This window comes from Galeopterus variegatus, unplaced genomic scaffold (assembly GCF_000696425.1).
Source record: "Galeopterus variegatus unplaced genomic scaffold, G_variegatus-3.0.2 Scaffold2486, whole genome shotgun sequence".
NCBI lineage: Eukaryota > Metazoa > Chordata > Mammalia > Dermoptera > Cynocephalidae > Galeopterus > Galeopterus variegatus.
Genome location: NW_007728597.1, coordinates 123109 through 134496, shown reverse-complemented (window position 1 = coordinate 134496; position 11388 = coordinate 123109). Strand labels below are relative to the sequence as shown.

Here is an 11388-nt window from a genome sequence, read left to right as displayed (position 1 = left end):
CCGCCCCGCAGGCCACGCCCTCCGTACGCGCGCCCGTGTGTATGTGCGCGCGCGTGCGTGTGTATCGGGACGTGCGTGTAGGGGCGTGAGTGAGCGCGCACGCGTGTGCATGTGCATGCGCGTGTTTAGGGGCGTGCGCGTGCGTGTAGGGGCGTGCGCGAGCGCGCGTGCGTGTAGGGGCGTGCCCGCGTGCGGCCAGGGACTCGGCCACCGAGATGTGAGGTTCCGCGCTGTGTGGCTTTGGGAATTAGTTCACATCCCTGTGCCTCAGTGTCTCACCCGTAAAACGGGACACTCGGACGACTTCCTAGGACTGTGGCGGAATTACTGAGTTAACGCAAAGCCTTAGAGAGTGCCAGGCGCGTCCTTAGCTCCGCAGTGTTGCCTTCGTCATCCCCGGCTCTAGCCCCGGGCCCTGCTCCGAGTGTCTGGGTCGGGACCGCAGTGGCGCCCACTGGCTGCACCCCCAGCACAGGAGTCGGCAGCCCCAGCCCCTCCCACACCCCCTCCGGGCGTCTGCAGTGGGAGCTCGGGCCGGCCACTGGAGGCGAGATTGTGGTAGCTGCTGCACTACAGTGGGCGACACCGCCACCTCCCTGCGTGGGGGTCCAGAGCCTCTGCCTGCCGGCTGGGTCCGGGGCTGTGGCGGGACTGCCACTCCATAGTGCTTGCTGTCCACCTGCCTGGAACCACCTGGGAAGCTTTGTGAAATATCCGGAAAATACCCAGTTCCCCTGCCCCCTTCTGTTTCTTCTGGTTGGAGTGCCCTTCCTCCTCCTTCTTAGGACATTTCCTTCCCCTTGTCAGCTCTCAGAATAAGAAGCCGTCCCTGAGGGGGTGTTCAACCACTGCCCCCACCGCCCCCACACATGCTATTTCCCTTCCGGTTTCCTGTGGTTTGATTGTCCTCCTGGGTGACTGATCACCATGTACCCCTCGTGCAGAAGATTGTGTTGGGCACTTAGTAAGTGATCAGTAAACGTGACTGGATGGATAGACAAGTGACTGGATGACAAATACCCCCCCTAACCCCCCCAACACACAAGGGGTTCTGGGAAGGTGGAGGGCTGCACGTGGGTGGGCACGAATTTGCAGTGGCTTCAGGCTTTGAGGAGGTGGCACTTTCTCCAGGTGATGCCCAGGTGCAAATGTGGGCGAAGCAGACAGGTGGATTCATGCAGGCGGGTGCCTGGAACTGGGAAATATGGAAGGAGTGGGAGAGAGAGCAGGGCCCGAGGCACAGGGGCAGGAGGCGGCGGGAGAGCAGGGATGCAGTGGGCACTGGGAGTCCCCCAGGCCGTGAGGCTATGAGAGGTCAGAGAGTGGACACTGAGGTACATTACCTTGGGAGTGTGGCCTGGAGGTGAGTGGTCATGGGGCAGTGACACATGGGGGAGCAGAGGGCAGTGGACTTTGAAGCCCTAGGAGGATTCGGTCCTGTAGAATTCAGTAGGCAGGGGACGTGGCCAGGAGGCAGAAAGACAGAGGCCTGAGGTGGACGGTGTGGCCACGGGGAGTGGGTTCCATGGGGCAGGGGGTGGAAAAGGGATTATGGAGGCTCCAAGGAGGGAGAGAACTCCATGAATGATCCCCTGCCCTCCCAGGAGCGAGCCCACCTACAACCACAGTGGAAACGGGGCTCCTGTGCCTGGGTGGAGACCAGCATCTGTTGTCCCTAATATTGGGCCTCAAGGCCAGCTTAACATCAGCACAGCCAGGTTAAGCAACTTGCCCCCTGCTCTTCCTCCCCTTTCCCTTTTCTGCTCTAGGAACTGGTCAGCGAAATTCCTCTCCTGGGAAGGGGCAACATGACCGTTATCATCAAAGGAACGTCGTGGGGGCCGTGTTAGCCGCTTGGGGCTGCAACACTTTGTACTGACATAGGGGCAACACTAAGTAGAAGCTATGCCCTAACCAACCAGACGTTAGCAGTCCACAAGGGCTGTGTCACCATGTGATCACTGATTTCAAAATTGCCCATTACTCTGCCAGAACCCTCAAAGGCTTATAAACCCCCCTGCTTTCCTTTGTTCAGGGGAACTGATCTGACTCAGTCTCCCCTCCACGTTGGTAGGATAAAGCCTCTTGGTTGAAATAGCACCTTGGCTTGGGTCTCTCTCTCCCTTTTCTCCGTCTCGCCGAACCTAACACCTAAAGCCCGTGCCCTTCCCTAACTCATTAGACCCCTTCACTGCTTTGGGCTGTTAAGGAAAGAAATATCTAAACTGTGTGCTCTAGGGCTGGCAGCCACATTCCTCCCAGCAGAGGACCCACGACAAGCCAGGAAGGAAAAGGTTGGGGGAAGGGCCCTCTTGCCACGGAGTAGAGTCCGCAGGGCATCCTCCAGTCAGTGGCTGGTTCTCTCTGGGCACTGGTGTGGGAAGCCCCTCACCTGTCCTGCGCACACTCACTGTTTCCTTGCCTGCAAAAGGCAGCTCTCTCCTGGGTGGGGGTTGTCTGCTCAGGGACAGAAGGAGCAAGGCTTATTGGACAGTAGATGCCTTGGGCAGACCCAGAACTCATTGGTACTCTTCCTCCCCTTTCCCTTTTCTGCTCTAGGAACTGGTCAGCGAAATTCCTCTCCTGGGAAGGGGCAACATGACCGTTATCATCAAAGGAACGTCGTGGGGGCCGTGTTAGCCGCTTGGGGCTGCAACACTTTGTACTGACATAGGGGCAACACTAAGTAGAAGCTATGCCCTAACCAACCAGACGTTAGCAGTCCACAAGGGCTGTGTCACCATGTGATCACTGATTTCAAAATTGCCCATTACTCTGCCAGAACCCTCAAAGGCTTATAAACCCCCCTGCTTTCCTTTGTTCAGGGGAACTGATCTGACTCNTCCCACTGCAAGAGACCCTGTACTAGTTAGCATTCTCCAGAGAAACAGAATGAACAGGATGCATGTATATATACAAATTAAGAGAGATTTATTTTAAGGAATTGGCTTACACAGTTGTGGAGGCTGGCAAAGTCCAATATCTGCAGGGTAGACCGGCAGGCTGGAGTCCCAGGAAAAAGTGGCAGTTTGAGTCTGAAGGCTGCCTCCTGGCAGATTTCCCTCTTTCTCCAGGGAAGTCAGTCTTTTTCTACACAGGCCTTCCATTGATTGAATGAGGCCCACCACAGTGTGGAAGACAACCTGTATTTGCAACCAAACAGGGCCTGTTGCCTGATGCACAGCAAGCCAGTCACTGACACCGGTCTTTGCAGCAGAGAAAAATGTTTATTTGCAAGGCAGCCAAGCAAGAAGACAGGAGAAATAAATCTCAAATCCACCTTCTCCACACGAGAAGTAAGGGATATTTATGGGGGAGTAGTTATGGGTGGCGCGAGGCACGGGGGAGCATGACTGGGTAAAGGGTGTGAGGAGTTCTTCAGTGATCTGCACGAGCGCAAGCCATCTGCATGCCTCTTTGTGGGTCATGTGTTCAAAACTGGTGGCATTAGCATGATCTGGAGGTGGAGTTTTCAGCCCTCTGATGTCAAAAGGTCACCCGTCAGACATTCCTGCAGGCTCAGTAGAGAGGTCTGCAGGCTCAACCACTTTAGCCCAGTTTGTGCTGGGCCACGCTGACTCCAAGCCTCCTGCAAAACACCCATGGCACACAGTCTGTGACTTCTGAGCCAGAGGCGTTATCTTAAAAGGCAGACAGGAAGAAACAGAGTGAGAGGTTAGTTATGGAAGTTTACCGAAAGAACAAGCAATTTCTTTTTTTTTTTTTTTTAAAGATGACCGGTAAGGGGATTTTAACCCTTGAATTGGTGTTGTCAGCACCAAGCTCAGCCAGTGAGCGAACCAGCCATCCCTATATGGGATCCGAACCTGTGGCCTTGGTGTTATCAGCACCGCACTCTCCCGAGTGAGCCACAGGCCGGCCCGAACAAGTAATTTCAATAGGATAAATTTTAACCAAAAAATCACCGGTTGCACTTTACTCAGAGTCTACTGATTTAAATGTCAATCTCATCCAAAAAACACCTTCACAGCAACATCTAGAATAATATTTGACCAAGTATCTGGATCCTGCAGTCTAGCCAAGTTGGCACATAAAATTAACCATCAAAGACCCCAAGACAAAATCAAGAGGAGTGTGTTTTTAGGAACAGCCAGAAAGCAAAGGGCAGACAGGAGGACAGCAGGAAGGTGACTGTAGGAAGCAGCGGTGCACCCCGTGGGGAAGCCACCAGTATCGACTTGTGGCTGTCGGCTCCCCGTGCCACGCCCCCAGGGGCGATGTCTCATGCTCAGCGGGGTAGGAGCTCAACACTGTCAGACACTGACTTGCATCAATAGTGCGTGACTACTCCGGGGTCATGGCCCATGCCTGTAAATGAGGTTACTCTAAAGTTTAGGGTCTCAGAATTATTTAATTTAACCCCCTGTGACTTGTGGGCTCCTTCTGTGGTCTGTTTGTACCTTTTAATTTTAAATTGCTCTATTAAAAGACTCATTTCATTTTTTTAAAACACCAGCACAAAGGATACAAATCCAAATGTCCCAAGTTTAGTAAGGAGCGATTTCAGTCTTGTTCGTGTTCCCACGGGGTGACACCATATGAATTTGGGAAACAGGTACTTTCAGCCCCACGGCTCCTGAAATCTGCTGATACTCAGGAACTCGGTCAGTTAGCGAGAAAAACATCTCTGGAACAATCCAGACTTTAAATTTGGGTGTGACTGGCAACCTGCTCCTGGAGACAAGAGCTTTCAAATACTTGAGCAGAAGACCCCTCGCACTTTGGCTTCTGAGTAAATTCGGCCCTTGGGGGGGTGGCAGACAGGGTGGGAGGCGAGGCCCGGGTTCCTCTGTTCCTGCCACCTCGGCTTTGGAGGGGTGCTTGGCTGTGGCTTGACTCCTCCAAGTTCTCAGTGCGTGAAGAGCAGGCCCACCATAGTTGTAGATTTCCCCGGGGGACCCTGACCCTCTGGGGTCCAGTGACATCACTTCCTCGCTTGTCCCTCCAGGCCTGGGGGTGGCGGTGGCTTGCTAGGGTTGCTAATCCTGGGGCTGTCTCCCCCTGAGTGGCTTTTCCAGCTCCTGCGGAGCCAATTCCCTGGACTGAATGTGTCCTACTCAAAAGACCCAGAGTGGTTTCTCTTTTGGCATGGAATCCTGACTGACACGTCTCTTTCCAGAAAGGGTTTTTCAGGTGGCTTGTGAAGCTGCTATGAGGAACCCTTGAGACTGCCTGAGAGGTGGGAATAGGGCCACCCAGATGGACACACCCGGTGTGACCCGCAGGATAGAAAACCTGCAAGGCTGGCACCCCAGCCCACAACCGCTCGCTGCCACATCCCCAGTGACGAGCAGCAGAGTCCCCTCCCTCACTGTCTCCAAGTGATTTTCTTAATAAATAATACAGTTTAGTTTTTGTTCTCATGATGAACATAATAGATGTCCTGTACAGAAAAGCAAACAAGAGAGAGCAAACAGTGCTCCCACTTGGAGCACCCTGAATCAGTTCCTCAGAACTCTGTCACCCTGAGTGGTGCCCGACACAGCAGCACGCCGGGCACACTGCCTGATCCACCTGACACCGCTTCCCTGGCATTGATGCTGCTCTGCAACGTTTTTAAATTAAAAACAATCAGGTTGATGCTCATCGAGTCTGGCTCACAGGCTGCTGGGGGGTCCCCAAGCTGAGGCGTGCCAAGGACCCTGCCCAGTGCCTGGCACAGCAAACATCCAGGAATCGGTGGCTGCTGCTTTCAGCTGAGACACGAGGCTCCCTGGAGTCAGGGGTGAGGGGCTCACCCAGGGCCAAGGACCCCAACCTGACTTCTACACAAGGAGGGCTCTGGGCACTCTGGAAATGCCCTGGGCTGGGGAGTCAGGCCTGGCTGGGGCTTTAGTCCCGTGCGTCCTTCTCACTGTGTGGCTCTGGCTGGGTCACTGCATGTCTCTGAGCCTGTGGTCTCAGTTGTGAAGCACAGACAATAATGTCTGAGAATTGTATGAGAGTTTGTGTGAAGTGCTTGGCACCCAGTAGGCGCCTAGGAAAGGTTTGCTGAGTGAGGGTGAAGGAGTAACCAGCAGTCACCATTGCTCGTGGAGTGTCCACGGTGGCCCGGGCACACGCCCCTGCAGCCTCTGACCTTGCGCCTGGGAGGGTTGCACTGGCTTCTGAGGGGAGCCCACTCGGTGGAGGCAGGGGGGTCCTGGCCTTCAGGGCCAGGGCCTCGGGGAGAAGGCCTGGGGCAGCTGCTTCCTGAGGAGGGTAGAGAAGGGGCAGGAGGGTGTTGACCTGTACCGAGCACCTGCTGTGAGTCAGCTGCCCTATCAGGTGCTTTCCAGACATGCTCTTGTTTCACCCTCATGGCAGCCCCATGAGACAGGTAGAATCAACCCCACTTTACAGGTGATGAGACTGAGGCCCAGCTAGGCAACGTGACTTGCTCAGGTCACTTAGCAGGTGGGCTGAGGAGCCTGTCAGCAGGGGAGGCAGTGAATGCGCTTGGCAGGTCTGAGGCCCTTAGAGCCAGGCTCAGTAGGGGTCCGAGCAAGGGAATGAATGAATGAATGAATGAATGAATCTGCCAGATGCCTTAGCTTATGCCCAGCCCACCCTGTCCTGCCCCTGTGGCCCAGAGAAAGGCCAAGGGTGCAAATGATCAGGGACTTTTCACCAAATCCTCCGAAGGGAACAGCAGAGGCACTGCTGCCAGACGGGGCCAGCGGAGGCGGGTACAGGGAAGCAGGGCCTGGCCCCCACCCCCCCAGGTCCCGGCCAGAGGGAGACAGGGAGGAGTCCCGAGCTGAGGGGCAGTGCCCTGGGCCATCCCCGGCTCTGTCCAGGCCTCAGCCCTCCCCTGCAGCACGGCAGGCAGTGCGGGCAGTGGGGCAGCCAAAGCTGGAGGCCCCGGCGGAGGATGGTGGAGGCTGGGGGGTCTGGAGGGCAGGTGGACTAGGCCTCCCTCCTGTCCTGGAGTCTGGGCGATGGCTCTTGGCCTCCTTCAGAGGGGGACGGGGCACTTGGAATGGCAACAATTCCAGGCCCGCACACGTGGATTGATTTATTTCGTCCTCACAGTCACTTGGGCATGTGTTGCTACTACACACCCTGCTTCATAGATGGGAATACAGAGGCACAGAGAGGGTAAGGCACTAACCCGAGGCCGCACAGATAAGAGACAGGACCGGGACTTGAACCCAGCCTCACACTTTAGGCTTCAGCGCCTCTGTGCCAGGTGTGGAGCTGAGTGCGTCACCGCAGCATCTCACTTACCCATCAGTGCCCCTGCTGCTGTCATTGGCCCCATTTTCACATGACACTGAGACCCAGAGAGGTAAAGTGATTGCCTCTTGAAGCGACCGCCCTGTGAGCAAGAGACGGGACAAGAGCCAGGCCTGTCTGACCCGGAGACGTGAGCTTGGCCACGCCAGGAACTTCAGAACCTCGTGGCCTTCCCACCACGTCACAGAGCCCCCTCCACACCAGAGCTGCCTCCCAGAACGACTCCTAGTGGCACCCCACCAGAGGGTCCCCCATTTATCCCGGGCTTTCCTCAACAAGGACATAAGTCCCAGGCCCCACTGAGCGTCTGGAGTGTGGAGGAGCAGCGGGAGGATCCGCTCCCAGGGAGAGGAGGGGCCCGCCCTGCTGCCCCCAAGGTGCAGAGCCCTCCCAGACTGGGGGACTTCACTCGCAGGACAGGTTAGGTTCCCTGTCTCAGGAGGACAGGCCTCTTTGAAGACCTTCTCCCAGGCTGTTCCTAAATTCCTGACAAGTTCAACCCCTTGGGGGAATCCCCTCACAGCCCCCCTGGCCAGGGAGGGGACCCTCAGGATCCTTTAGCACCTTTCCACCCACCAGTACCTCCCCAGATGGGTCCCTGATTTGCTGTGTGGCCTTAGACCACTGGCCGCCCCTCTCTGGGCCTTATTCCTGGCTGACGGCTACAGGCTCAGCCCCAGCTCAGCCCCTCCTGGCACCCGCTCTGCCTTGGCTTCTGCCTGGCTCAGTTCCAGAAAGCAGCAGGGCACAGCTGTCACATGTTGAGCCACGTGACAGGCGGCGGCTGGGGGCTCCAGTCCACACAGAACGGGGGCCTCTGCAGCCCATTACCCCTCCCTCTAAGGGCTGCCAGAGCGGGCGTGGACCGGGAGACCTCCCTGCTGTCCCAGGTAGGCAGGGGAGCTGGGAGGTGCGGGTAGTGACGAGCCTCTCCCAGAGGTCCCGGGCCAGGAGCCCAGGCAGACCCAGGGCACCAGTGCAGAGGGGCTACAGCATCCACGGCACAAAGGATATCCCTCCCTGCACCCCTGTAGCCCAATCAGCTGCCTGTCTGACACCAGCAGCTGCTCGGGAATCACCCCTCTCTGTCCTGATTCTGATGGGTATATCCAGGGTGGGGCCAGGGGCAAGGCAGGGGACAGGCCCCCTGGCACAACTCCTGCTCCTGACCAGCAGCAGGACCACAGGAACCACCATGGTGACACTTGGTTGTCCTAGACTGCTGTCCTAGAGAGTGAAGGGCAGTGCTTGTCCCCGGGAGGTGGACGGGACCTCCAGGGATGGACACAGCCCCAGTTCCAGAGCAAAAAGTGCCATGCATGCCCCGTGTGGTCAAGTCCCATCCTTGCTCTGGGTCCCCACTTCCTCATTTGTAAAATGTCAAGTTTTGGGGGTGATGGGCTCTGGGACCTCCAGGGATGGACACAGCCCCAGTTCCAGAGCAAAAAGTGCCATGCATGCCCCGTGTGGTCAAGTCCCGTCCTTGCTCTGGGTCCCCACTTCCTCATTTGTAAAATGTCAAGTTTTGGGGGTGATGGGCTCTGTGAATGGGGTGCTCTGTGGGGTGGTGTTGAGGGACACAGATACACAGGGAAACAGAACAGGCAGAGGACATGGTCTGTGAACTGTATTTCTGGACTCCAGCCATCTTTGGGTCTGCCCTCTTCATTTTGCAGATGGGGAAACTGAGGCTGGGATTTGCGGGGAACAAGGCCTTCCTTGCCATTTCAGGCCACTCTCCCCCACCGCCCACCATGATTCCCAGAGCCACTGCCCTGGGCTCTGCTTCTCCTGGGGCTGAGCCCCTCGGCTCAGAGCTCCGACCGGCCGTGTGGCTCTGGCCTGGTGCCAGCCCTGTCTGGGTCCTGGCTGCTTCTCTGTGGCCTGAGAGAGGATCCAGAGGCCCCGGAGGGAGGTGGTAGTGAAACCTGGGCCTGTAGCCTCCAGCTGGCCCAGAGCCAAGGCCAGGCACGGGGCCAGGGCGGCCCCACCCTGGGGCCGGCCCAGTGTTGGACGTTTGGCAAGGGCAGGCGACACGGCCGGGTGGAGGGACAGCAGCAGGAAGCGCAGCGTGGCCGGGCCTCAGGTACCATAGCCGGGAGGCTGGGGCTGCAGCGGGCGAGCGTTGGGGCCGGGATCCCGCTCAGCACCTCGGGGCTGCGGGTCGCACAGGCAGGTCTGGCTGCTGGCGCTACGCACACAGGCGGCCTTATCCTTGCTGAACTTGTCGCCTGCCCCGGAGAAAGAGGAAGCAGCGGAGGGAGGGCCAAGGAGACGAGTGGGGCGACTGGGGCCCCCACTTTGCCCGAGCGGGGCTTCCGAGGCCTCCTCTTACTGGGGTTACTGGACATCCTTTAAGGGGACCCAGCTGCCCCAGGAAGGAATGCACTTCCCATCCCTGCAGGGGCCAAGTATCTCTTCAGGAAACAGCTATTTCCTGAGTGCCACCATGCACGCCCCATGCTGGCACAGGCATAGTGACCCCGGGAGAGATTCGTTCTTCGTGATGGACTTTGTCAGGGTCCAGGGAAGGAGGGACTAGCCAGCCCTGCCCTGCCTCGAGGAGGTATTATCATCAGAGGGACTTTGCTGGGGTCGGGGAGCCCTCGCAGCGTGGGGTGGGGCTGGGGGGTCAGCTCGGGCCATGAGCACAGGGACACCTTGGGCCCCAGCTGCCCAAGGACCCCATAGAAGGGAGGAGGCCTCTGCCCAGAGCTTTAGGAAACCTCATGAAAATCTGGGTTGAGACTGTCAAAAGATAAAATTATAGCAAGTTTAGTCATAGATCTAACTGGCTTTTATTTGTGATTCATGAGTCGGAGCAGCCCCCGTTCTACAAAAGAGTGCGAGCTTCCAGAGGGCACCGAGCAGCAACAAGGGAAGGGAACAGTGGGAAAAACGCTGACTGGGCATCATCAGATCACTTTTCGTGAGGGTTAAAGCAGGGGGGACCTCCTTATTACACTGGCTCAGGTAGACTGGACTCTCCTGTTTTCAGGAAAAACTGGTCTGTTTTGGGATCTATCCACTTCTTGAAAGTTTCAGTTTCATTATGTGGCACTTAGCATGAATGACTCCATTTTGGTTTGGTCTGGTCTGTTGGGACTTAGTGCAGGAGCTCAGTCCAAAACAATGGGCTCCCATAACCTTTGTTTAACAACCTTAAATGGCAGGTGAGAATTGGTGACACTGTGGTATGGGGGCCTGTGGGGACTTTGAGGCTGACCCAAGTGACCCCGACCCCTGGCAGCCCTGATGTGGGTCCCCCAGGCCCTCAGACCACCATGTTCACTCACCTCTGCCCCCACCTGGGTCTCAGGTTGATGTCCTGTCCTCCCGTGGCACCCACGTCAAGATCCCCTCAGGCCAAGGGGTCTCCTCCACCAACCTCCCTCTGGCACATCTGTTTTTCACAGTCTGTGTGAATAATGATCACTCAGAGCCACCGTTACTAAGCGCTTCTGGGGCTCACGCCTGCGCCGTCTTTACGAAGCTTTATGTGTGAATTCTTCCAACAGTGCTGTGAGGTGGCTGCAAGGACACCCCCATTTTACAGATGGGAAAAGTGAGGCACGGAGAGGCTGAGCGACCCCAAGTTCTCACAGCTAACAAACATGGCTGCGATTTGAGCCAGGTCGTTGGGCACCCCTACCATGCCACACAGGGAGGGTGCTCCTAGAAGGCCCGTCGTACAATGAGGAAATTGAGGCAGAAAGAATGAGAGAATAGCCCGGCTTTCCTCCCCCAGGAATCCAGCCCACTTGACAGGCTGGGGGTGGGAGACGAGCAGGGATCTGCCCCATGGCAGAATCCACCATCAGAACCTTGCCACGGGGTCCGGGGGTAGGGGGCAGGGGCTTGGGCAGTGGTCAATTCCCCACAGTGCCGACCCCATTCCTTTCCCTCCTCTATTCACATGACCTCTCTAGAGCGCCATGCCAAACCCACATCAAGCACCCATGGTGGCACACAGCCTGGCATAGCAGCGCCTGTTATTATTTTTAGAGGAAACCACAGGCCCATGGCCTTGAGGAGTAGAACTCGACATCCTTAGGAACTTGCACGGTGGGAGATGTACCAGGGGAGGTGGGCTCGGGGGGCCTCAGCGCAGCCATGCTTGGATGCAGAAATGCCCTGCTTTGTGCGTCT

The 11388-nt window shown here is 57.0% G+C and overlaps 2 protein-coding genes across 2 annotated transcripts in view; one reads left to right on the top strand and one right to left on the bottom strand.

The window, feature by feature from the left end:
* The window catches only part of UNC93B1 (unc-93 homolog B1 (C. elegans)), a 21543-nt gene extending 11953 nt beyond the window's left edge, over window positions 1–9590 (bottom strand). The window contains exons 1-2 of the mRNA XM_008581906.1: window positions 9575–9590; window positions 9330–9470 (exon numbers count right to left, since the gene is read on the bottom strand). Of these exons, the coding sequence (XP_008580128.1) occupies window positions 9330–9470; window positions 9575–9590 (157 nt within the window). The remainder of the gene's footprint in view (window positions 1–9329; window positions 9471–9574) is intronic.
* ALDH3B1 (aldehyde dehydrogenase 3 family, member B1) overlaps window positions 8043–11388 on the top strand; it is a 20121-nt gene continuing 16775 nt past the window's right edge. Inside the window, exon 1 of the mRNA XM_008581901.1 lies at window positions 8043–8129. The gene's annotated coding sequence lies outside the window, so the exon portion shown is untranslated. The remainder of the gene's footprint in view (window positions 8130–11388) is intronic.